This window comes from Salmo salar, chromosome 04 (assembly GCF_965601325.2).
Source record: "Salmo salar chromosome 04, fSalSal1, whole genome shotgun sequence".
NCBI classification, from domain to species: domain Eukaryota; kingdom Metazoa; phylum Chordata; class Actinopteri; order Salmoniformes; family Salmonidae; genus Salmo; species Salmo salar.
In genome coordinates, this window is record NC_138294.1 from 30,602,453 (window position 1) to 30,629,652 (window position 27,200).

At 42.2% G+C, this 27,200-nt stretch overlaps 1 protein-coding gene and 1 long non-coding RNA gene across 5 annotated transcripts; one reads left to right on the plus strand and one right to left on the minus strand.

Annotated features, from left to right (window-relative positions):
- The first annotated feature begins 3,474 nt into the window (after positions 1-3,474).
- Positions 3,475-26,886, plus strand: LOC106602694 (ribosomal protein S6 kinase beta-2). Of its 4 annotated transcripts, none has more exons than XM_014195480.3 (16): positions 3,475-3,605; positions 14,259-14,313; positions 14,615-14,652; positions 17,355-17,469; positions 17,622-17,690; positions 17,936-18,083; positions 18,244-18,301; positions 18,502-18,602; positions 18,731-18,821; positions 20,291-20,381; positions 20,573-20,680; positions 20,900-20,962; positions 21,239-21,316; positions 22,132-22,239; positions 22,770-22,882; positions 24,608-26,886. In XM_014195480.3, the coding sequence occupies exons 2-16, from the start codon at positions 14,260-14,262 to the stop codon at positions 24,789-24,791; spliced, it is 1,419 nt and encodes a 472-aa protein (XP_014050955.2). In that variant the 5' UTR covers positions 3,475-3,605; position 14,259; the 3' UTR covers positions 24,792-26,886. The 4 variants fall into 4 exon arrangements, with proteins under 4 accessions (XP_014050955.2, XP_014050956.1, XP_014050957.1 ...); XM_014195481.3 differs by lacking the exon at positions 3,475-3,605 and adding an exon at positions 13,175-13,246; XM_014195482.3 differs by lacking the exon at positions 3,475-3,605 and adding an exon at positions 13,181-13,399.
- LOC106602696 (uncharacterized) lies at positions 10,053-12,428 on the minus strand. Its single transcript, XR_001328276.3, has 4 exons — positions 12,061-12,428; positions 11,591-11,929; positions 10,630-10,677; positions 10,053-10,484 (listed from the first exon to the last, which is right to left on the minus strand). It is a non-coding gene; the product is annotated as an uncharacterized LOC106602696 (long non-coding RNA).
- Positions 26,887-27,200: the final 314 nt, after the last annotated feature.

Here is a 27,200-nt window from a genome sequence, read left to right on the forward strand (position 1 = left end):
CCCTGCCATAGGCTTTATGAAGCCAACGTTGTGGAACGCCAAAACAGTGTAGTCTACTAAGACAGTGTCTCTTGCGCATCCCGCTCATTTCTGCATTTGCCCGTCTGCCTTATTTGCCAGGGAAGGAGAAAAAAAAATCTGCGAACATTGAAGCATTTTATCAACAAGGTGGCCCTGAGAATATTGAAACATCGTATCAATCGATGAGGCTGTTTGGAGAAAATTGAAAAATGTAGTAGGTCAACAAAGGCAGGACATGTATTTTGGGGAAATGCTCTAAATAGCTAATTGTTCAGTTGTGTTTATTTTCATACCAATACATGAAACCAAAATTGTGCTAGCCAAATGGGTGAATAAATGAAAATATATACTGAACAAAAATATATAAAGGCAACATGCAACAATTTCAATGATTTTACTGAGTTACATTTAAGGAAATCAGCCAAATGAAATAAATTCATTAGGCCCTAATCTATGGATTTCACGACTGGTCAGGGGTGCAGCCATGGGTGGGCCTTGGAGGGCATAGGCCCACGCACTTGGGAGCCAGGTACACCCACTGGGGAGTCAGGCCCAGCCAATCAGAATGAGGTTTTCGCCACAAAAGGGCTTTATTACAGACAGAAATACTCCTCAGTTTCATCAGCTGTCCGGGTGGCTGGTCTCAGACGATCCCTCAGGTAAAGAAGCCAGATGTGGAGGTCCTGGGCTGGCCATTAGCCTACTTAGCTGCTTCTCGACATCTATTCTTTCTGCCCATCTCCATCTGTTTTAAGATGTTATTTAGCCTTAATGGCAAGCTGGGGTGTGTAGACAGTGATGGGTTTTCTGTTGTTGTTACATTTGTTTATTTATTGGAGTGAAGTGGGTACTTATCTTTTCATTTCGCCTGTAAGAACATGCAGTAACAATGTAACACCAAACCGATTCAGATTGATTACAAAAGCGTAAGAGAGGTTATGTCACTTGCAGAAAGATTGGATGTTTGCTGAATGCTGATATCAGACTAAATGTCTGTCCCTTTCCCAGAATATTTTGACTATAGCACAGCAATAAGCTGTCTATAAAATGTCATTCTGTCAATGAATCAACAAGGATATGTTAATCATGCATCCGGGATCTGATATGACTTCAAAGGAATGTTATGACGTTTAATCACTCTCATACTGTAATTCCATTGCAAACAAAGCACAATAGCATAATTGCCCCTTTAATGTAGCACATTACATGAACACATTGAATATAAATTACATTGTTAAAATTGTTGTTGACTAGTCAAACAGCTGCTTGGTAAATGCATCAGTTTTTATGCTCCAGTAGTTAAGAATAGGCTATGTATGTCTAAATCGGGGATCAAAAAAAATTAAAAATAATTCTTGAGTGGATGGTGAGGGGGCCAGAACATGGTACAAATAATTTTTAGACTGCAAATTGACCACAAGAAGCCCAACAATATATAATGTTTGAATAAAACATCTCAAACCTTGCTTGTGTAACCGATGTGAAATGGCTAGTTAGTTAGCGGTGGTGCGCGCTAATAGCATTTCAATCAGTGACGTCACTCGCTCTGAGACTTGAAGTAGGGTTTCCCCTTGCGTTGCAAGGGCCGTGGCTTTTGTGGGTAACGATGCTTCGTGGGTGTCAGTTGTTGATGTGTGCAAGGGTCCCTGGTTCGAGCCCAGGTTGGGGCGAAGAGAGGGACGGAACCTACACTGTTACACAGTATACAAATCACACCATTTGTATACGATCACATATATGTGTGGGAATCACTTGGAGCTCATTTGCTGGTGTTTTTAGAGTCTTAGGTCCAACAATTTGCTCAGAAAAGTTGGGGGCCAAATAAAATCACACCAGTTGGGGAACCCTGGTCTAAAGGAAGTACATTGCACATACATTGCACAATAAAAAACAAATATCACATTTACATAAGTATTCAAACCCTTTACTCAGTACTTTGTTGAAGCACCTAGGGCAGCGATTACAGCATAGAGTCTTCTTGGGTATGACGCTACAAGCTTGGCACACCTTTATGTGGGGTGTTTCTCCCATTCTTGTCAGCAGATCCTCTCAAGCTTTGTCAGGTTTGATGAGGAGCTTCGAGGAGCGTATTTTCAGGTCTCTCCAGAGATGTTTGATCGGGTTCAAGTCCAGGCTCTGGCTGGGCCACTCAAGGACATTCAGAGACTTGTCCCGAAGCCACTCCTGCATTGTCTCTGCTTTGTGCTTATAGTCGATGTCCTGTTGGAAGGTAAACCTTCACCCCAGTCTGAGGTCCTGAGCACTCTAGAGCAGGTTTTCATCAAGGATCTCTCCCCTTCATCTTTCCCTCAATCCTGACTAGTCTCCCAGTCCCTGAAAAACATCCCCACAGCATGATGCTGCCACCACCATGCTTCAACGTAGGGATGGTATTGGCCAGGTGATGAGCAGTGCCTGGTTTCCTCCAGACTTTCTGCTTGGCATTCAGGCCAAAGAGTTCAATCTTGGTTTCATCAGACCAGAGAATCTTTTGGCAAACTCCAAGCGGCCTGTCATGTGCCTTTTACTGAGGAGTTGCTTCCGTCTGGCCACTCTACCATAAAGGTCTGATTGGTGGAGTGCTGCAGAGGTGGTTGTCCTTCTGGAAGGTTCTCCCATCTCCACAGAGGAACTGAAACTCTGACAGAGGGACCATCGGGTTCTTGGTCACCTCCCTGACCAAGGCCTTTTTCCCCCCGATTGCTCAGTTTGGCCTGGCGGATAGCTATAGGAAGAGTCTTTGCGGTTCCAAACTTCTTTCATTTAAGAATGATGGAGGCCACTGTGTTCTTGGGGACCTTCAATACTGCAGACATTTTTGGGTACCCTTCCCCAGATCTGTGCCTTGACCCAATTCTGACTCGGAGCTCGATTGACAATTCCTTCAACCTCATGGCTTGGTTTTTGCTCTGACATGCACCCTCAACTGTGGCATGTCCAATCAATTGAATTTACCAGTGGACTCCAATCAAGTTGTATAAACATCTCAATGATGATCAATGTAAACAGGATGCACTGGAGCTCAATTTTGAGTCTCACAGCAAAGGGTCTGAATACTTATGTAAATAAGTTATTTCTGTTTTTATTTTTAATACATTTGCAAAAATGTATCTTAAATAGTCCTCCTCACACTTAACCTGCTCTTGACCCCATCCCCCCCCCCCCCCCCCCTTCGAGGTCTGACTCTATCGACAGCTACGTTATTGAGGAAAAATGTACTTTCTATGCCTGTGATATGTGGTTGTCCCACTTAGCTATCTTAAGATGAATGCACTAACTGTAAACCGGTCTGGATAAGAGTGAGAAAATGTGCATGAAAACGATTCGTCACTCGTTGAACAATAACAAAGACTTGATGGAAGAGTCCCTACTCTTGACCAATCACCGACGTAGGGGCGTATTCTTCGGCTCCGAACTTCGGCTTGCCTCTAGAAAAAATAAAATATGTGTGTGCCTGAACAGCTGAAAAAACCCTCACCAAAAACATCACAAAATCTTGTCGTAATATATGCACAAACTCTTCCGAAATGTTTCTGCTGTGAAGCATGTGGACCGCTTTTGTGGAGCGAGATACCTGCCAAAAGGTACGTATCGTTAGGATCGTAAGAAAATCCATATGCAAATTGTTAGTATAGTAAGAAAAGCCATGCGTGAAAGATGAACTTCAGCGTGAAAGATGCAAACACCAGGTTACGATTATGGACTAACATTTTAGGCCTGAACAAATTTTGTTGCAATAATACCTTTCAGAGTTTTGGCAGTTTCATCTCACCAACAAAAAAACGTACACCAAACAGCCTGTGGAGAGTGCTACCCAAACAAGCTTAACATAGTATAAAACCGGAAAGAGCTGTCCTGCACGTTTTCAAGTTAAAAGTCTTCATTGTCTGTTACTCCTCAGTTGAGTTTACTTCACATTTAGGTTTCTAATGTAATGGATTTGTTTGCCACCGCAAGTCTAGATAGTACTAGCTGTATTGTGCCTACAACAGTGAAGTTTCAGTCCTCTAGGTATATCTCTACAGCATGGGCATAACTCTGGGTGACGTGGACATCCCCATGCATGCACCTTATCAACTTATGACTATTTCAATATTGTATTATCCCATTCTCTGGGCTCTGTCTTTAATCATAACCAGTAGTATCTACCAGGAATAATGAATCATAACCAGTAGTCTCTACCAGGAATAATGAATCATAACCAGTAGTCTCTACCAGGAATAACGAATCATAACCAGTAGTCTCTACCAGGAATAACGAATCATAACCAGTAGTATCTACCAGGAATAATGAATCATAACCTGTAGTATCTACCAGGAATAATGAATCATAACCTGTAGTATCTACCAGGAATAATGGATCATAACCAGTAGTATCTACCAGGAATAATGAATCATAGAATAAGGATAGCTGTTTGGTGAATCTATTAATTATGTATGACCACAGGAGCCTTTGCCTCTCAAAATATTTTTTTAATAGAATATTTTGATATTTATTTCATCACTCCAAATCTTGCCAAAGCATATTCTGTAGGAGGGGTTAATATGAATTAAAAATAATTTGACATGATTTATATGAATCAGGTCATGAACATATGGACTTTGAAATGAACAAGGGAGAGGTTAAACGTAGGCTAAGTCTGGCATAAGTTTATTCCCACACTTTACAGTAACTCTGTTGCCGTGGTTTTACGTAGTCTCTGTATAGGCTATTCCGTCCATCACGACACTGCTGCCCAGTTGAAGAGCTTGTGATCTCCATGCAGAACCACAGCACCATGCCTTTCGGAAAAGCACCCCTCAGCCTCAGAAAATGCCCTTCTGGAGGAATGCCGTAATAGAGTCATTATAACCTAATGTAGGCCTATTTGCCTACTAGCCAAATAAAGTGCAGAGCATGCGTTCTAAAAAAAGCTCTACAATTTTATTTTGGAAATGAAACCAAAAGGTAAATTGTAGTAGGCTAGGAGTTGGAGGGTTGTTGGAGGGAGCCGGCCTTCATTGCACAACTTCTACTTGGCAGCAGACACATGATCTCCATTTTGCCCTCGCGTGTTGCACTTTTATGGTCACAAGTGTTTTTTGGTTGGGATCATGAGGTGAGCGAGGGTGTGTGGCATTGTACAAAGGAGGAGGTGATCATTTAAACGGCCAATAGGTCTGTGATGTGAAGCTTTAAAAAGCTTGACATGATGTAATTCACAGATGAGGAAGTCATTCAACTGAATTATTAACAAGTTGGTATCGCCCTCTGCTGGACAATATGATTATCTCACCACACAGATGGACAGATTAAGTCAATGGTTTAATTTCCGGGAGTAAAAAAAATATTTTTTAAAAAGTGCAGTAATCATCAAGTGTAAAACAGATTCATGTCATAAGCTAACTATGACATGAATCTGTTTAACGCTTGATGATGATTTTTCCATGTAATGACATGGCATCTGATCTGCTCAAAGAAAATATTGTGACTGTAAACAATGTCATGATACAAATATCTTGAACGTCTTATCACAGGGTTCCCCAACTGGCCCCTCCAAGTTTCCTGAGCAAAAAAATAAATGATATATATATATATATATATATATATATATATATATATATATATATATATACACTGTATGTATGTATGTATGTATGTATGTATGTATGTATGTATGTATGTATGTATGTATGTATATATATATGTGTATGTGTATATATGTGTGTGTATATATATATATATATATATATATATACTTTCAAAGATAATTCGTAAAAATCCAAATAACTTCACAGGCTTTCACTGTAAATGGTTTAAACACTGTTTCCCATGCTTGTTCAATGAACCATAAACAATTAATGAACATGCACCTGTGGAACGGTCGTTAAGACACTAACAGCTTACAGACAGTAGGCAATTAAGGTCACAGTTATGAAAACTTAGGACACTAAAGAGGCCTTTCTGCTGACTCTGAAAAACACCAAAAGAAGATGCCCAGGGTCCCTGCTCATCTACGTGAACGTGCCTTAGGCATGCTGCAAGGAGGCATGAGGACTGCAGATGTGAGACGCCTAAGACGGCTACACAGAACAAGCAGTATGGCTGGTGGCATTGTCATGCTGGAGGGTCATGTCAGGTTGAGCCTGCAGGAAGGGTACCACATGAGGGAGGAGGATGTCTTCCCTGTAACGCACAGTGTTGAGATTGCCTGCAATGACAACAAGTACAGTCCGATGATGCTGGGACACACTGCCGCAGACCATGACGGACCCTCCACCTCCAAATCGATCCCGCTCCAGAGCACAGGCCTTGGTGTAACGCTCATCCCTTCGACGATAAATGCGAATTCGACCATCACCCCTGGTGAGACAAAACCGCTACTTGTCAATGAAGAGCACTTTTTGCGTGTCCTGTCTGGTCCAGCGACGGTGGGTTTGTGCCCATAGGCGACGTTGTTGCCGGTGATTTCTGGTGAGGACCTGCCTTACAACAGGCCTTCAAGCCCTCAATCCAGCAATTCTCTCAGCCTATTGCGGACAGTCTGAGCACTGATGGAGGGATTGTGTGTTCCTGGTGTAACTCGGGCAGTTGTTGTTGCCATCCTGTACCTGTCCCGCAGGTGTGATGTTCAGATGTACCGATCCTGTGCAGGTGTTGTTACACGTGGTCTGCCACTGTGAGGACGATCAGCTGTCCGTCCTGTCTCCCTGTAGCGCTGTCTTAGACGTCTCACAGTAAGGACATTGCAATTTATTTCCCAGGCCACATCTGAAGTCCTCACGCCTCCTTGCAGCATGCCTAAGGCACGTTCACACTGCCGTGTTTGGAGGAGGAATGCTGCCTATGACCCCAAGATCACCATCCCCACCGTCAAACATGGAGGTGGAAACATTATGCTTTGGGGGTGTTTTTCTGCTAAGGGGACAGGACAACTTCACCGCATCAAAGGGACGATGGACGGGGCCATGTACCGTCAAATCTTGGGTGAGAACCTCCTTCCCTCCGCCAGGGCATTAAAAATGGGTTGTGGATGGGTATTCCAGCATGACAATGACCCAAAACACACGGCCAAGGCAACAAAGGAGTGGCTCAAGAAGAAGCACATTAAGGTCCTGGAGTGGCCTAGCCAGTCTCCAGACCTTAATCCCATAGAAAATCTGTGGAGGGAGCTGAAGGTTCGAGTTGCCAAACGTCAGCCTCTAAACCTTAATGACTTGGAGAAGATCATCTGCAAAGAGGAGTGGGACAAAATCCCTCCTGAGATGTGTGCAAACCTGGTGGCCAACTACAAGAAACGTCTGACCACTGTGATTGCCAACAAGGGTTTTGCCACCAAGTACTAAGTCATGTTTTGCAGAGGGGTCAAATACTTATTTCCCTCATTAAAATGTAAATAATTTTATAACATTTTTGACGTGTTTTTCTGGATTTTTTGTTGTTATTCTGTCTCTCACTGTTCAAATAAACCTACCATTAAAATGATAGAGAGATCATTTCTTTGTCAGTGGGCAAACGTACAAAATCAGCAGGGGATCAAATACTTTTTTCCCCTCACTGTATATAATAGGTGGTGTCAGAGGAATGCCACAAAAATTGTCAGAGACTCTAATCTCCCAAGTCATAGACTGTTCTCTCTGCTACCGCACAGCAAGCAGTACCGGAGCGCCAAGTCTAGGACCAAAAGGCTCCTTAACAGCTTCTACCCCCAAGCCATAAGACTGCTGAACAATTAATCAAATGGCCACCGGACTATTTACATTGACCCCCCCATTCGTTTTGTACACTGCTGCTACTCGCTGTTTATTATCTATGCATAGTCACTTCACCCCTACCTACACATACAAATTACCTCGACTAACCTGTACCCCTGCACATTGACTCGGTACCAGTACCCCCTGTATATAGCCTCGTTATTGCTATTTTATTGTTACTTTTTATTATTTTTTACTTTAGTTTATTTGGTAAATATTTTCTTAACTCTTCTTGAACTGCACTGTTGGTTAAGGGCTTGTAAGTAAGCATTTCACGGTAAGGTCTACACTTGTGGTATTCGGCGCATGTGACAAAGTTTGATTTGAATTCTCAATCAGATGAGATACACAGCTAACTCAAATGTAATTGAATTCATAAATGTGGGCACTAATTATAGTTAATATTCTAATTCTCTAGGTCCTCCATTCCCAAACCTGAAGCACCCTGTCCCCAGCAAGAAAGACCAGGAAAATGTGTTAGCTTAAGGTACAACTTCCTATTGAGGAAATGTAAGATATTTAGTGCTTATACAGATACCCAGCCTAAAGCCCCAAAGAGCAAGCAATGCAGATGTAAATCAAATCAAATCCAATTGTATTTGTCACATGCGCCGACTACACCAGGTCTAGACCTTACTTCCAAGCCCTTAACTCCCATTCAGCATGATATGCCATACTGGCATTCAGCTCTGCTTTCAATAGACCCCTTTCTTTAGCATCTGCTCTTGACATTGAATATACTGGTCATCCACTGCATTAGGAGCTATGTCCATTTTCTTTACCACAGCAGTAACTTAAAGAATGGAGAGTAGTTAAACAAATTATTTCAACCAAGAAAAACTGGCAAACTACCCATGTGGGACTCAACTTTTCATGACAACTTGTAATTATTCTAATAATTATAACTCTTTACACTCAGGGGAATTGGCCTATATGGAGAGGGCCAAATTGAAATGTTTCTCATTGAAGAAATATGAGATGCCTATGCATAGCCATTGGTAAAAACTGAAAGGGAACACTTTGGAGATTATGAGGAAATGCTCAGAACTAAGGTGAGGACACAACAGTCAACCTGACACAATACAGAATCCCCCAAAAATGTACGTACCAAGGCCATTCCCTGGCTACCCATCCACATCGCTCCGGCCAAACTGATGTTTGTTCTCCACAATGAATGAATGTAGCGATTAAAAACCAGGCAACCAAAGACTAGAGAGAGAGATGACTTGGAGGGAGTTCCAGATCTCAGCTTTTTATGAAGCAGAAAAGCAGAGATGAGTGGCTGACAAGGAAAAATGAAGACAACATGCATCTCTCTCTCACACACACAGTCTGTAAATATGTAAATACATTGTTAGATATCTAGGCCTAAAACTCTAGAGTGCAGTAAAACATGTTTATCATTAATAACTGACAGAATTCTATAATGAATACATTTACATTTTACATTTTAGTCATTTAGCAGACACTCTTATCCAGAGCAACTTACAGTAGTGAATGCATACATTTCATACATTTTTTTCTCTGTACTGGTCCCCCGTGGGAAATGAACCCACAACCCTGGCATTGCAAACACCATGCTCTACCAACTGAGCCACAATTATAATACATAGAGTGACCAGTAGTTACAGTATTGTGTTTAGTGTTTTAATTACTCAACAAGTAGTGCCCCAAGGTGGGATTGAAACGTGTCTCAAAAGCAGCAGAAAAGGTCAACTAAGGTCACAAAAATGTCCTTACGGCTATACACGTCATGTCTGGCCCGGCACGGATAGCTGCAACAAAAAAGATGCTAAACTAGGTGACATTAGCTAACATTAGCTGGCTAGCAAGTAGAGGTAGCTAGCTAAATGCTTGTGCTCAATGGCTAGCTAGCTATCAATGTTGTTGGATAGGTGGAAAAAAAACATGCTAAACTAAGCGGCATTATTCAACAGCATATTTACACATTATTTCAATCTAAAACTGCTTATAACTCACCTGAGCACTGTTGAGACTTAGCTAGGCAGACAGGTCAGAACAGCTGTCTGTCTGCTCTTCGATTTGTTTTGCTAGCTTTACAACAGCACATGGAACCAATTATTGTATGAGCATTGGAGATGTACTTACCGTAATCGATTTGTTCCATAGACAGTAGAGTCAACAACTCACAAAAATATTTTGTAGTGTACCGACTACCGGTACACATGTTTGCATTTCTGATTAAATTGCAAAGAGCTGGGACAGACAGTAGGTGAAAGTTAGTATAAAAGTCTAGCTCCTTTTCTTATTATTATAAAGTTTCATTGTAGGCCAGGCCCTCATGCAGTCTTTAATTTATTTTAATTTCAAATGCAATACAAATACGAATGACAAAATATGCAACAGGAAATATTACACACTGAGACAAAATAATTCCTTCCTTCCTGATAAACTTGACCCAAATTCCAGAGCTGTTGACCACAATATAATTTGTCTTAAGATAAATAATCAAAATACATGCTGTAGGACTATAGCATTCAGGTTTATTATATATTATACTGTAATCAGACACTGAAACACACTGAGCAAGAAAAGCATACAGAGCAGCTTATTTTGACCAGACCATTTAGGTTGTCATGTTTCTTTTCTTGGTCTTGTGATGAGTTATGCAAAGTGCCAGTATCATCCCCAACAGACCCAGTCCAACTACAGTTGCATGCAGATGAGCGAAGGAGAGCCCGGAGGTACAACTACACAATGCAGGCGAAGCTAAAAGGAGAAGTATAGGAGAGGCAGGGGTTAACTTTACCTGACAATATTATGCTACATTGCATGGCTCATTTTTGTTAGTGTTGAATGCAGTAGGACACAGCATTTAAATTGTAATATCATTTAGTTTCTAGATTTATGTTACCTTGTTCATAAGTGGTAGAAGATGCATTTATAGCTTCAAGGCCAGACACTGAAAAATAGAGACATAAATTACTTATGTTGGGTCACGTCAATTCGAATCTGGTATCAGAACAAAATAGTCAGCACATAGTAACTTCTGATTTCTTTGTACTTTAATTAATGCAAACACTTGAATGGTAAATATGTGGTTCGTATATACGGGCTCGCTGTAACACCATGCAGGGCAGACAGAGAACTGGTATGACATCACAAGTTCTTCCTTAAATACTAGACAGACTTAGTTCCCTCTCCTTGAGGGCCTGTCATAGTAGAGGCTAGAATATGGTTTAGACTTATTCCAGCCTATCGTTGGCGTGCAGGTTGGTCCCAACCTCTAGACGCACTCCTGTTTCCTGGCATAGCTATTGTCTCTAGCAGATGTCTCATCTTGTGACTGCACAATGCAGTTCTCTAAAACCCTTACACCCCCCCGCATATACCTTTTACCCATATCCCGTTCTTGCTGTTGTTCAGCAAAAAGCTCTTGCTTAAAGCATCAGCATTCTGTCCACATGACCCACCATCACATGAGCCACTTACTCTAACATATAGCAGTATTCAATTATCTATAGTTTATATACTTATTATTATAGCATAGCTGCTCTGTTATTTTATATAGGTTATGCTAACAAATAGTTGGTTAAACCCTAACACTTATGAGATCGGTTGATGATTAGGTGTACCACCAGTGAGGATGAATCGGTTTGTAAACTTCAAAGGTCACAGTTGGAGGAACTGAACATAAAGTGAGAATATTATTTTGTGACAGATTTAACCATTAAAATGTTCTAAATTGAGTAGCTGGCCAGTGCAAGTGAGATTTGGTTCTGGGTGCCAAGATGAATGTGAGAGTAAACATGATATTAAATGGTATTTTGTGAAAAATACACGCATGTTTTTGAATAGCAAAAATCCCCTCTTACCGTGAAGTCTGCTTCCTCCCCCAAGCATCATACTTTTCCCAACCTTTCCCATGCAGTAATACAATCCAAGGTCTGCATCTTCAACGGTGTTCATTTTCAATGCCAATGACCTGTTGGCAATCTCTGCCTCAAAACGAAGATTGGGTCGGTGCCCATAGATTATATTTCCACCATTTAGACTCACACACAGCAAAACGTCAGGAGTCTGCTCAGGATTGTGCTTCAACCAGGTTATCTCGTAATGGTAAGAGATATTACAGAGCAAAATGGCAGTATCTCCAAGCTGGACCCTTCGAAACACAGACTCCTCCACAGACTGCCGTGGCTTGACAATGAACACTGTTTGATAGATAGATTACAACACATTAGGCAATTTTCTATTACAATCGAAGAAGAAGAAAAAAACATGTGTAATCAAATCAAGCTATTCATTAAGAAGATCCTCTGAAATTACAATAAATTGTACTCACAAATCATTAAGATAAACCAAAGAGATGCCATTCTCTGTGTGCTGTTACTAGCAGAATTACAGGTCACTGGTTACAGTCTGACAATGGACAGTTATGTTCACTTGTAAAACCACTAGTTGCTGGAAAGTTCCACTTCCTTTTAGATGTAGACCACCTTTATTAAAAAAAAAGTTATCACCTCAACTCAGGTTTTCCGTTTGCAAACCTTCAGCGTCATACCTTGAAACATATGATTTTATAAAAAAATTGCCTAAGCCTCCTAAAAAAATAAAAAATAAAGCTTTGTCGTAAATGGTAGCATGCATAGTGCGATGGTTTGGTGTTGTATTCTCATAGGTGAAACAACAGTTGCTTCTGAGCTGGTGTGTTATGGACTGGTCTTGCAGGAAGCTGCGCCCACAGAGGTGTTTAGGTTGTAGGCCTAAGTGGCCTTTCTCTCTCTCACTCCTGTTTACCCTGGAAACGAAACCACCAAAAGAGCAACTGCCTTTGATTGAAACAAACAAAGCCAGAGACAATAACAAAAACAAAGTTTGATTGTTACTTCCAAATAGGCTAGGTAACGCATCTATTGGAGTGTTTTTTTATTAGGTTTTGTTACTTTTTTATCATTTTGATAAAATAGTTGAATTGTCTCCAGAGATAAAAATATCACTGTCATCCTTATAATAACAAAAACTTGGCATTCTATTCCCTATATAGTGTGCTCCTTTTGACCAGAGCCCTATGGGGTGCTCTACAATAGGGTGTCAAGGCCGCATACACAATGTCCATAACCTCGACACTGAAACTGGGATAAAGCCAGTTGGTGGAGAGAACACAATGTCCCTGACCCCTGAACAGCTTCTGTAGAGCTGGAATGCACTTTTTTCCCCCAATGGGGAATTGCCTTTCTTGACCCATGTCTGCACTTGTCAAAATGCCCATGTCCACTTCCTATAAACTTTTTTCCATGTACGTCTCTTGCTGTATTTGTGATTTTACATTGTATATTGTTTGTTCTGTTTTGTTTGTTCTGTTTTGTTTATAATAAAATAAAAACAGTGCCATAAACTGATGTACTGCTATAAAATAAAAAGCTGCCAATCGCAAGACTTTTACTGATGACGTAGCTAAAAAAGGTAAAAGTTCAGTCACACATGCCAAGAGAAACAAACATCAGAACAGCAACAAGGACCAGAGCGAGGTGACAGACAGCTTTTTAAGATAATCGTATTCTTATTTATGACTACAGTTTAGATCAAACGAGACTGTTGCGAGCGACACAGCAAGGAAAGTGGAATCAGCCAACCTGGGTTCCTTTATAAGCTCACTGACTCAGTGGTCACGACGAATGAAGGTATGAGCCGAGGTGAAATGCTAGGCTAGGTTAGCTAACTGCATACGACGACTCACAGGTGATACGTTAACGTAACTAGCTAGCGGTAGCTGTCAAACCAGCTCTCAACCCGATGTGATCACTAAATAAATATGTATGTTTGATACAGTCAATTTTGTGATTTAACTAACTCAAGTGACGCAAACTTGGTTTTCTAATTTCTTACTACATTCCAACACAGTCTGAACTTTCACATGAGCTGGCTAGCTCTCTGACTCTGGTTCTCTTGAATCTAGCCGATTAAACAAAATAATGCGATTTTAAGATGGAGGCGACTAGTGTAGCAGTGGGCGGACAGGAACTCCGACATTACATAAATGAAGTTTTTATCAATAACTACTGATTTCAGCACCCAACCATGCGGGCTATGCTTTTGAGTCCTGAAATCAGTAGTTCGTTTTTGATAACGTCGTTGTAACGTCGGGAGCTCCTGTCCCCCCCAGACTAGTCACCGCTCAACTCCATCGTAAATCGTTGAGTTTAGTCGGCTATCTCCAACTATGCCTGTTGACAACGCTCAACAGCATTAGCTAGCTAGCATTAGCATTGCCTTCCCTGCCCGCGGGCCCAGTAAGAAATATTCTCTAATGCATAAACTTCACCCATAAGCCGGTTAGCCTGCCTAGATCCCATCTAGGTTAACGTTAGATAACGCCAGCTTCTTGTCTAGCTTTGACAGTGTAGCTGCTTAGTATTTGCACATGTCAGGCATAGCTAGCTGGATAGTAACAACAACTGCGTGTTTCATTGCTAACTCTGCCGTTGTTTTTGTAATGACATATCACACCTAGCTAAGCTATAACTCTAATTTATTTCGCAGGATGGCTGGTGTTTTCGATATTGACCTGGAGTCAGAAGACCTTAGCGATGCCGAGGTGGGGATTTGTCACTTGTTTTGTTGGGGATTTGAGGACACTTTTTTTTTAAAAATTATTATTATTATTTTTTTATGGAAGAAAATTAGGGTACCTAACTAACTTGCTATCAGAGTGTCAGATCAGGGTTGTGTTCAGTGTAGTGAAGAAAACGCCCAGAATAAACAGCATATAAACTACAAAGTTGTTCCCCAAAACAAAGATTTATGCATGTTCTGTGATATTAAATAATGCTGTCTTCAGTCTATCGGCAGTGAATTAACTTTGACCCCCTCTCTTCTGTCCCTCTTGTACTCTGTAGGATGACGTTTGTGACTTCACATTAGCAGAGACAGACCCGTAAGTGGAACTCTGAATTTAGTCACTTGTTCACCATTCTTGCTTGAGACTATATTGACAAGATGGCGCCGGAGAACAAGGCTGACGTTTTACGTATTCCTAACCAATTGTGGTTTTTGGTTAGTTTCTTTGTGTTGTTTGTAACTTATTTTGTATGTAATGTTGCTGCTAACGTCTCTTATGATGGAAAATAACATCTGGGCATCAGAACTGCGATTACTCACCACGAAGTGGCAGAATCCTTTTTTTCCTTTAACGGAAGACACAGGATTGCTAGAGGGGATACGGGTGGAGATCTTTGGATTAGGCATCAAGGGGGTTGAGGTCAGGTCAGATCCCCTTAAGGTAATAAACCATTGTGTCTTCCTGTCGAACCATAAAAGATTGGAGAGGAGGAGTGCCTAAATTGAAGTATATATACTTGTGGTGGTGGAAACATGTATTTGTCTGAATGCAGCTGTATTGACCCTCTGGGCAGAATAAACTTGGTTAAGCTTTCATAATGTCCGTTGAGTGTTTTTACTCTGAGAAATAGAACCGAACAAAAATTAAAGCAGGAAGCACCAGTGACTCGATCAATAAAAAAGTGGTCAGATGAAGCAGATGCTAAGCTACAGGAATATTTTGCTAGCACAGACTGGAATATGTTCCAGGATTCCTCCGATGGCATTGAGGAGTACACCACATCAGTCATTGGCTTCATCAATAAGTGCATCGACAACGTCATCCCCACAGTGACTGTACGTACATACCCCAACCAAAAGCCATGGATTACAGACCACATCCACGTCGAGCTACAGGCTAGAGCTGCCGCTTTCAAGGAGCGGGACTCTAACCCGGAAGCTTATAAGAAATCCGGCTATGCCCTCTGATGAACCATCAAACAGGCAAAGCGTCAATACAGGACGAAGATCGAATCTTACAACACTGGCTCAGATGCTCGACGGATGTGGCAGGGCTTGCAAACCATTACATACTACAAAGGGAAGCCAGCCGGGAGCTGCCCAGTGGCACGAGCCTACTAGACGAGCTAAACTACTTCTTATGTTTGCTTCGAGGCAAATAACACTGAAACATGCATGAGAGCACCAACTGTTCCGGAAGACTGTCTGATCACGCTGACCTGTTAAAAGGTCTTACATTCACAAGGCCGCAGGGCCAGACGGATTACCAGTACGTGTACTGCGAGCATGCGCTGACCAACTGGCACGTGTCATCACTGACAGTCTGTAAAGTCAACATGTTTTAAGAAGACCACCATAGTCCCTGTGCCCAAGAACACTAAGGTTACCTGCCTAAATGACTACCGACCCGTAGCACTCCCGTCTGTAGCCATGAAGTGCTTTGAAAGGCTGGTCATGGCTCACATCAACACCATTATCCCAGAAACCCTAGACCCACTCCAATTTCCATACCGCCCAAACAGATCCACAGATGATGCAATCTCTATTGTACTCCACACTGCCCTTTCCCACCTGGACAAAAGGAACACCTATGTGAGAATGCTATTCATTGACTACAGCTCAGCATTCAACACCATAGTGCCCTCACAGCTCATCAATAAGCTAAGGACCCTGGGACTAAACACCTCCCTCTGCAACTGGATCCTGGACTTCCTGACGGCCGCCCCCAGGTGGTAAGGGTAGGTAACAACACATCTGCCACACTGATCCTCAACACGGGCCCCTCGGGTGCGTGCTCAGTCCCCTCCTGTACTCCCTGTTCACTCATGACTGCACAGCCAGGCACGACTCCAAACCATCATTAAGTTTGCAGATGACACAGCAGTGCTAGGCCTGATCACCTATAACGACGAGACAGCCTATAGGGAGGAGGTCAGAGACCTGGCCGTGTGGTGCCAGGACAACAACCTCTCCCTCAACGTGACCAAGACAAAGGAGATGATTGTGGACTACAGGAAAAAGAGGACCGAGCACGCCCCCATTCTCATCAACAGGGCTGTAGTGGAGCAGGTTGAGAGCTTCAAGTTCCTTGGTGTCCACATCACCAACAAACTAACATGGTCCAAGCACACCAAGACAGTCGTGAAGAGGGCACGACAAAACCTATTCCCCTCAGGAGACTTAAAAGAAGCTTCTGGCCATCCAGGACCTCTACAACAGACAGTGTCAGAGGAAGGCCCTAAAAATTGTCAGACTCCAGCCACCCTAGTCGTAGACTGTTCTCTCTGCTACCGCACGGCAAGCGGTACCGGAGCACCAAGTCTAGGTCCAAAATGCTTCTAAACAGCTTCTACACCCAAGCCATAAGACTCCTGAACATCTAATTAAATGGCTACCCAGACTTTTTGCATTGCCCCCCCTTCCTCCCTCTTACACTGCTGTTACTCTCTGTTATCATCTATGCATAGTCACTTTAATAATTTTACCAACATGTACATATTACCTCAACTAACCGGTGCCCCGCACATTGACTCTGTACCGGTACCCCCCTGTGTGTTGTCTCGCTATTGTTATTTTACTGCTGCTTTTTAATTACTTGTTACTTTAAATCTTACTCATTTTTAAAAAACTGCATTGTTGGTTAGTGGCTCGTAAGTCAGCATTTCACTGTAAGGTGTACACCTGTTGTATTCGGCGAATGTGACTAATACAATTTGATTTGATCTTTCTCTGAATCCTTTAAACTCACCCTCACTCATTCCCCTCTTCCTAACTCTCTCTTATCCCCCTCTCACTTAGTGTTCAAACAGAAGAGATAGAGCTGACCAGTGCCATTGTCAACAGAGACAGTGAGAGGATCGGACCAGACAGCTTTGAGCTGCTAAGTGTGCTGGGCAAGGGGGGCTATGGCAAGGTGTGTGTGCGCACACGAGTCAGTTAATCAGTGCGTATTTGCGTTTCTAAGAGTTTCAGCTTCACAATGTACTTGGATATACACCATGCTCTTGACCAGAAACTCATCCCGTTTGTCATCGACCTATTTAACAATTGTATTTCTACTTGCAGGTTTTCCAGGTACGGAAAGTGCAGGGTGCACAGACAGGGAAGATATTCGCCATGAAGGTTTTAAAGAAGGTACATACGATTCCTCTTAATCATTTTTCTCAACCAAAAGAATGCTCTAAACATTGCTACGGTACCAGGGCAAAATGTAATATCTCTAAATACACAACTGACTTTCTCCTATCCCCACCCCCCCCATTCTCTCCTTCCACCCATCCCGCTCTTTCTCTCCTTCCACCCATCCCGCTCTTTCTCTCCTTCCACCCATCCCGCTCTTTCTCTCCTTCCACCCATCCCGCTCTTTCTCTCCCTGCCAGGCGAAGATTGTGTGTAACGCAAAGGACACAGCCCACACGCGTGCAGAGCGGGAGATTCTGGAGACGGTGCGGCACCCCTTCATCGTGGACCTGCTGTATGCCTTCCAGACTGGGGGTAAACTCTACCTCATCCTGGAATGTCTCAGTGGTGAGCGATGGGGGAAGGGAGGGAGAGGGACCTGCTGTATGCTTTTGACCTCATCCTGGAGGGAGGGAGGGGATCTGGGTAGGACAACCATGTCTATCTCTGTATCCTGGCACTTCCACTTCGACACTTCTATCTCCTTAATCTTGTTTTTGTTTATCAGGTGGAGAACTGTTCATGCAGCTGGAGAAAGAAGGAATCTTCATGGAGGACACAGCCTGGTAAAAAGCGAGAGATGCTTAGCTTCAGGTTATCATTGAGAAAGGATACAAGTGTGAGGCTGAGGCCATAAACAGCAGTGAATTTCCATGTGAACATTTTGTAGAAGAGAGGAGGAGAAGATGAGATAATCGTTTGACAGTATGTGTTGTGCATGCGTAAGAGGAGGGTTAATAAATATTTTTCCCTCTTTGACAAATAGTTTTTATCTGGGCGAGATTGTGCTTGCTTTGGGACACCTCCACTCAAATGGAATCATCTACCGAGATCTCAAACCAGAGAATATCATGCTGAACCACCAAGGTGTGTCTGTCTGTTACGTGGAAATCAATGTCAGTGAGATTAAAATAGTATCTTTTTGGGGGGATAATTGATCTGCTATGGATTGGATTATTGTTAGAATTGACACAGATATTGTTTCTGTTTCCCAGGACACATCAAGCTGACTGACTTTGGCCTGTGTAAGGAGTCTATTCACGACGGAGCGGTCACGCACACCTTCTGTGGGACCATAGAGTACATGTGAGTCTAGCACCACGCTGATGAGGATGCCGTCTCTTGAGTCGGCTATCGCCAAAGATTTTTTTATAGCTAAACCAAGATACACCACAGCCTGTCGTTTCCAATGTGAACAGATGAGTCATAGTGGGTAGAACAAGCAAGGAGGTGGGCAGAGCCAAGCACGAGCTAGCGAGATCCTATTGGCCCGTTCTAGCATACATCTGCATATTTCTGTTAGGGAACACCTACTCTGTGCAATGTGTGTGTGCAATGACTCAATTCAACTTTGCACTCCTAAACAACGCAATTTGTTCAACTTTGGCAAAGGCTAAGGTCTACAAAACTTAGTCCACTCTGTTCATAACATATTCTAGTTTTGGGAACAGAACTGTATTGAGATCCAATGTTTTATCGATGAGAAAATGTGCAGAATGTAGGCCAAAATACTTCTCGTTCCATGTTCTCCCACTGCCCGCCAGTGGGCTTCCTCTTACTACCATATTTGGTAGTGAGTGGAAATGCCACGCGGATGCTTCATATTTATGAGTCCAGTGAAATATCTGTCTCATTGTTCTATCTGTGCTATCGCTCTGAGACTGCACTACGGGTCGCTGTAGTAGTCGTAGTTCAGATAGGTCTTAGTTCACCTAACTAGTTCTAGTACAATTCTTCCCCTCCTCCCCGAAGTCAAGTGTGGATTTAAAAACGTTACATTTGTCCATGGGCTGCATGGCCGAGTGTGAGATTTCCACCATTTTCCTTACACTAACGGTGGAAACTCCTTTATGCGCACATATTGATATAATAACCATCATATTGAAGTAAACTTGAGTCACGAGATGATATGGTGTGTGGTCGTCCCACTACGACTGGGGAAAACCATTCAATTTATTAGGCTACAGATGAAATTACTTATGATAAACTTCACAGGGGGGTGAAAGGTCACATTGATCTTGACGCTCTTTTCCAATAAATATGGAGTCTGATTCTGGTGACATGATGATCGGTGCTTGACAAATAGAAATGTTCTTATCCATAATAGAATCTCATCATGTAGACTAGCCTACATGCGCTGTAGGCCTATCTAAGCGCACGTGCCAAGACCGGCGTAGGCACATTTTCTATTTAACGCAACAGTTTTTGTGACAAAACTGTCGGTAGAGTTGAAAATGCTATCGAAACACAGAATTTTAGATTTTGGTTTCATACATGAAAACTTAAGCGAAAAATAACTTTTTGCGTGCACTACGTCATCATGGTGGGGAAAATGTGCAGATTTTATTTATTTGGATTTTAGAATATTCGCATAAAAATCTGTCGCATATTGGATTCTCTTTCAATCCATGTAGGGGAGTGAACAGTTCACACTTCTAGGAGAAGGTTGGGAATCGAATCACAGCCAATGCGTATGTCTCTTCCCTGCGCTCTCTATCCCCTCACTCTTTCCCTCTTTCTTACATTTTCTCGCCCGCCACCTCTCTCGCTCTCAGGGCTCCAGAGATTCTGACACGTACAGGACACAACCGGGCGGTGGACTGGTGGAGTCTTGGAGCCCTGATGTATGACATGATGACGGGCTCGGTGAGAGACAGACAGAGAGAGGGGGAGGGAGAGCGCCTACATGAATGAAGGAAAAATTATTGGGAACATTTTTGATGATTCTGAGTGTGAAGTACAGTAAGCCACTATTCTAAACCAATCGGATACCATTTGAAAGACGTTTGACTCAAACCTCTGTGGTCTTCCCGCCTGTCCCTGTCACTCCCCCGTAGCCTCCGTTCACTGCTGAGAACAGGAAGAAGACCATTGATAAGATCTTGAAGTGTAAACTCCACCTACCGCCCTATCTCACACTGGACGCCCGAGATATGATCAAAAAGGTAGACGCCCACCACTTTCTCTCTCACCCACTTCCTTACTCTCTCTTGTTCTCTCTCCTCTCTCGACATGCCTCTCCTCTCTCGCTACATCTTTTTCTTCATCTCTCTGTTCAATTTAATTCAAAGGGCTTCATTGGCAGGGGAACATATGTTTACATTGCCAAAGCAAGGGAAATATATAATCATCTTGCTCTCCATCTCTTTTGTCTCTGTGTGTAGCTGCTGAAGAAGAGTCCTCTTCAGCGACTAGGCTCTAGTGCGGCAGACTGTAAAGACATACAGGTGATAGACACACGTCTCCCGATTTGTTTTCTATTGACATCATCAACCTTTTGTAATAGGCTTGGGGTCAATTCAGGAAGTGAACAGAAATGTCTACCTCCTTGAATTGACTGAAATGAAATGTACCCTAACCCTGCTTTATGATCAGCGCTTATACTGATAGCAATTGAACAAAATCCAATAGTTCATGAGCCTATGCCTGCGTTGTACAGGGATAGATTCTAAGTGCAGCGTTTAAAAAAAAAAAAAAAGGTTTTTCTTCTGCTGGTTTTACAGAAGCATCCCTTCTTCAGACACATCAACTGGGACGACCTGCTGAATAAGAGGTGTGAGCCGCCCTACAAGCCATGCCTGGTACGACCACTATACTACTGTCACTCTCTCAACAGTCCCTTTTTATTCGATAGCTAAAATGTCAAATCAGTGCTGGGTCTTTTTTTTTTTATATATATAATTGAGGCGGTACCTGTAAAGTTTGAAACTGTGGCATACCTCTCTGAGCACAGTTTCTCCATCCCTCTGAGTACGGTTACATGCACACAATAATATGATTATTGGGGATGGTCAGGTGAATATAATAGTTGGTTTAAAATGTTTACATGCTTTGCAAGAACGATTTCCCTAATAATCCTGCTTACATGGAAATCAGAAATAAATGGGACTGATGGGACATTTTGATGAATGCAGAAAATCGGCAATCAAAATAAACGTTCTACCACAGCGACCATGTTATTTTTGGGAAGCCTTTTTGATTCTGAGTTCGGGACATATAAAGTTTTACGTGAAAACAATTTCTAAGAGGCACACATTTTTGTTTTTCCGAACTCACTTCACTCGCACGTTAGACGGAGGCTTGCGCTGCTGGAACGCCAATTGAGCTGTTTTACACGTCCTAATAATTCAAACGATTGCTCAGAAAACCAGGTGTTTTAATCGGCGTATGCTTACTTTGATTTTGACCTTACGCAGATTAAGATAAGCAGAGTAAAGTGTTTACGTGACTATTGCCGTGCTCGGCCTACTGCCACAATCAGTTGAAGCTCTAATTATTAGCGTGCATGTAAACGTACTCTCATCCCCGCGTTTATTTATCTTCTCCCATCATTTCTCTCACTATTCAACCACTTCCCCTTCTCTTTTTCTCCTTTCTGTCGCTTCACCCCCTGTAGCAGTCGGATGAGGACGTGAGCCAGTTTGACACGAGGTTCACCAAGCAGACCCCAGTGGACAGTCCCGACGACTCCACAATCAGCCACCAGCACGAACACGCCTTCGCTGTGAGACTTTTTTTTACATTTTAGTCCTTTAACAGTTACTCTGGATAAGAGCATCTTACAAGTAGTGAGTGCATACATTTTCAGTACTGGTCACACATGGGATTTGAACCCAGAACCCTGGCATTGCAAGTGCCACGCTCTACCAACTGAGCCACACGGGACCACGATTATCTCCTTTGTCCACCTTTTTCACCGTTCCATCTCTCTCCTTTTGCTCCTTTCATCTTTTCCTTCAGTAATTTTCCTCCTCCTTTCACATCCTCTCTCTGTCATGGGTTCACGCTTTCTTCTCAACCTCACACATGGGTCATGTTCATTTGGCACTAAACGGAACAAAATTGACAAATGGGGACTAGTCCAATAAAAGGTTGTTTTTCGTTTTAAAACGGTTTCAGTTGCGAGTATTATTGTTCTCACCTTTAACAAAACACCCCTTATTCTGGTCTTTCCCAAACCAACGTAGAGTAGTGAAAGTGTTGCTGGAATGACTAGTCAGCCTATATAATTAATTCATGGATGTTGTCTGTCAGGGTTTTACCTATGTGGCTCCCTCTGTGTTGGAGAGTCTGAAGGAGGGATTCTCCTTTGAGCCACGGACACGTCCTGTACGCAGACACAACAGCAGTCCACGCACCCCCATCAGGTGACACACACACACACGTATGCACGGACATATACTCACCTACGAATTTATTTTGACTGAAGCTAAATATTTTAATTTGGCTCTACTCCAGCATTTTGGATTTGAGATCAAATGTTTCATATGAGGCGGCAGTACAGAAATCCACCTTTTTTTCTTTATTTTTTTGAGGGTATTTTCACATCTGTTTTACCATTTAGTCCCACCATTTGAATGTGTCATAAGTATTTGGACAAATTCACTTAGTGTGTTAAAGTAGTCAACATTTTAGTGTTTGGTCCCATATCTCTAGCACGAAGATCATACAGTGCCTTCAGAAAGTATTCGTACCCTTCAACTTATTCCACATTTTGTTATTACAGCCTGAATTCAATTATTCTTTAAAGTCTTCAAGCACTGTCAAGTTGGTTGTTGATCATTGCTTGACAGCCATTTTCCAGTCTTGCCATAGATTTTCAAGTAGATATAAGTCAAAACTGTAACTAGCCACTCGGGAACATTCAATGTCATCTTGGTAAGCAACACCAGTGTATATTTGTCCTTGTGTTTTAGGTAATTGTCCTGTTGAAAGGTGAATTTGTCTCCCAGTCTGAAAATCAAACTGAACCTGGTTTTCCTCCTAGGATTTTTTTTATTTTATTTTTTATCCCCCCCCCCCCAAAAAAACCTAGTCCTTGCAGATGACGAACATACTCATAACATGATGCAGCCACCACCATGCTTGAAAATATGGAGAGTGGTACGCAGTCATGTGTTGTGTTGGATTTGCCCCAAACATTTGCATTCAGGACTTAAAGTTAATTTCTTTGCAACATTTTTTGAAGTTTTACTTGAGTGCCTTTTTCATTTTCAATTCATTTTTAAAAATGTCAAAAAATAATTCCACTTTGACATTATGGGGTATTGTCTGTAGGCCAGTGACACAATCTCAATATAATACATTTTCAATTCGGGCTGTAGGGGTGTGTGAATACTTTTTGAAGGCACTGTACCCCCATAACATGATAACCTCTCACCATTACCAATAACAGGGGAGGTTAACAATTTTTTTGGGGGGGGGGGTATATTTATGCTTAACTTTCTCAGTCATCATTATTCACGATTTTAATTTGTGATTATCCATAATCATGATGGCGTACATATTAATGTAGAAGTGTTCAGAAACATATTCTATTCTTGTTCACAATAAGTGACTCAAATGACAGTTATTTAAAATTAATTTCTATAAGGCACAATATAATCTGAAACCAAACCAAACTACAAATGTATCCAACATGTTTTTAGAGTTACACACGTAATGTAGTCATATGTGCTAGGATTATAGGACCAAATACCACACTTTTGACTAGTTTAATACACTAAGTGAATTTGTCCAAATACATATAAGACCTTCAAATGGGGGAGACTAGATACATAAAGTGCTTTCATTTTTTAACGGTTAAACAGATATGTATGAAAATACTTTAACATGAAAGGTGGCGTTCTGTACTGTCGCCTCATATGAAACATTTGATCTCAAATCCAAAATGCTGGAGTATAAAGCCAAATGAAAAGATTTAGCTTCACTGTCCAAATAAATACTTAGGGTAGTATATATGCATAAACATGCACGCCAAATATATATATATATATATCTCTCTCAACCCCACCCCATGATTGATATGCATTTCCCTTATCTAATGTTTCTCCTCATTTCTTTCTATTATTGTTCTTATTCTCTTTCCTCAGTCCTCTCAAGTTCTCTCTCCCCGGGTCATTTGCCAAGTCCACAGGGGGAGGAGAGAGCGAGTCGGACCTTCTCTCCCAGACCTCGTTCCATCTCCCGCCAACCGCCCCGCCCACCGACAACGGCGCCACGCAACCAATCCGCACGCCGGGCCGGAACAAGAAGCAGAAGGGTAACCGGAGATGAACTGGAATAGGCGGAGTCAGCGCTTTTGGCCGCGTTCCAGGCCGACTACTTTGCAGTCGTGCCGCGCGCATCCACCAGTGGCGAATTACCACGTCATCGACAGTTGGGCGCTGGTTGCTATATCATACGATGTGGTTAGCTGATATGTTTAAAACCTATCCAGGCGTTGTGACATCTGGCAGACGACTGCTAGTCCGTCTGGAACGCGGCCGTCCTCAGGAGGCCCTGTGTTTCTCACAGGCTGGGTCCCAAACCCCATACTGCGCACTCGCTCCCTTCGCCTTATACCCTCGTTGACTCATTCCTTTGAGGTCTGAATGGGGGTGAGCTTAGTGGTCATTTTGAAGAGCTACAGGGTGTGTCGCTCTTTGTTCCAGCCAAGCACTAACACACCTGATTCAGGTCTTGATGATTAGTCTAGTAGAATCAGATGTGTTAGTGCTGGGCTGGTGCCCACCTCCACCTACCAGGGTTGTGACTAGAGGGAGTACTACGACCGGACGTGACTTTTCGTAGCAGGTTACGAGAGCATTTTAGCAAACCCTAACCCTTTTCTTAACCTAGGTCTCCTAACCTGCCACGTTAATGATCCGAACCTGCAGCATAAAAGTCCCTTCCGGTCGTAGCTGTACTCCCTCTAGTCAGAACCACCTACCAGGGGTGGGGTCAATATATGTTAATACTTGAAATGGAATTGACCCCGACCTTGCTTACGCTACGAGGGCCAGCCACTGCTTTTACATGTCCAGCTGTCACAGACCCACTAAGGGAAGTCAACAAGAGTTTAGGGAACGGGTTGAGTTATCAGTTTGGGATCCAGCCACTACACTTGAATGTTTCTCAACTTGCCACATAAGCAAAGAGAACACCAACTACTGCCAAAGCATTTGACATTGCTGTTATCAAAATGTTAAAGGTCAACTTTGGGCAGGAAATAACAGCTTTAAACTGTATACCTGATCAATGCACTATCATACCAGGTTATTTAATGCTTTAAAAAAAAAAAAAAAAATTGATGAATAAGACATTTCACTACAGAAGTGGCATTTCTTCCTGAGCTCTACAGTTTCTGGCCAAAAACAAATCATGTGAAATGTCGTCCACGTGTACTGGAGGAGTTCCTGGCTAGCTACATTGGCTAGCGTCGCTAACGAACTAGCAACGTTGGTCGCAGCACGCATGACAAGAAAAACACAGCAATGAACCACCAAAGGCACAGCCCATTTTCTGTTTGGAAGTTGAGAAATAGGCAGAGTTGGACCGTTTTTTGTTCCCAAAGTCGACCTCTAAATGGTTCATTTTAGGCTAGTGATCATTGTCATAATGCAGGAATGAAAGTATTGAATGACGCACATTTCCAAAAACACTGTATAAAATAGATAATCTTTAAAATACAAAAAATAAGAGTATTTTTGATTCATGAAAACGACCGCATTTATACATGAGCTCGTATTACAGCTGTGAAGCAGTCCGGCTCATATGTATGAGTCCTATGTGTCTGAAGCGATGTTGAATTAGCCTTTTATTTTGAACATGCACACCTACCATTACTTTCATGTCACGTAGAACCATAGTTCTAGCAAACTGTCGTATATGTGGGCAGACCTGGGTTCAAATAGTATTTATTTTCTAACAGCTTTAGCTCCGTTTGATTGAGCTTGTCTGGCGAAATGGGACCAATGAAATAGTCCCAAAAGTCGGAACTCTGCCCATCTGGCACTCCAGACAGGCTCAATCAAATGATCAAAGAAAACGGATAATATTTGATTTTGAACCCAGGTCTGTTGCCAACGTGGCACCCATTCACATTCTTGGTGAACTCTGTTTATCCATGGGTCTTTCATCAACCATCCTGTCTTACTATTGTGAGCACTAGTTTTGGAAGACACAAGACCTCTATATGTCATATATTTGGGTCTGGGGAGGGAAATAATATTGACAAATGTATATTTCATTTAAATATAGTATTATTTAATGGACTGATATGTTCTGGATCAAAGTGGAATGTTTTGATTTTATTTTCTCTGGTTAATGTGGTTGTGAGGAAGATAGGGTTGCAGAATCCTGAAGAATAAAGACACATTGAATGTCTGGACTCTGTGGTATTAATTTAGGGTTAATGCAATGTCTGTCTGGCTCTCTCTGGTCAGTCCATCTGTCTGGTCTGTCCATCTGTCTGTCACAGGAATTGATCAACAGCCTCCATAGTCCAGAGGTAATGTAGGATATAGTTCCCTAAATGTGTGCTGTTGACCTAATAATTGAATAATTCAAACACATTTAGTGATTAAACAATCGCTGAAAACTTTCTCTTGCACATGTAGGTTTGCGGCCAAATACACTGAGTATATTAAACGTTAGGAACACCCTAATGTTGAGTTGCAAGGGAAAAATATGCTTATTTTATCT

Bases quoted from the DNA above. Each gene is read 5' to 3' on its own strand.
- LOC106602694 (XM_014195481.3), top strand. From the start codon at position 13,200: ATGCCAAGAGAAACAAACATCAGAACAGCAACAAGGACCAGAGCGAG. The intron at 18,084-18,243 runs GTGAGCGATGGG...TTTGTTTATCAG, and splicing joins CATCCTGGAATGTCTCAGTG to GTGGAGAACTGTTCATGCAG. The intron at 20,963-21,238 runs GTGATAGACACA...CTGGTTTTACAG, and splicing joins CAGACTGTAAAGACATACAG to AAGCATCCCTTCTTCAGACA.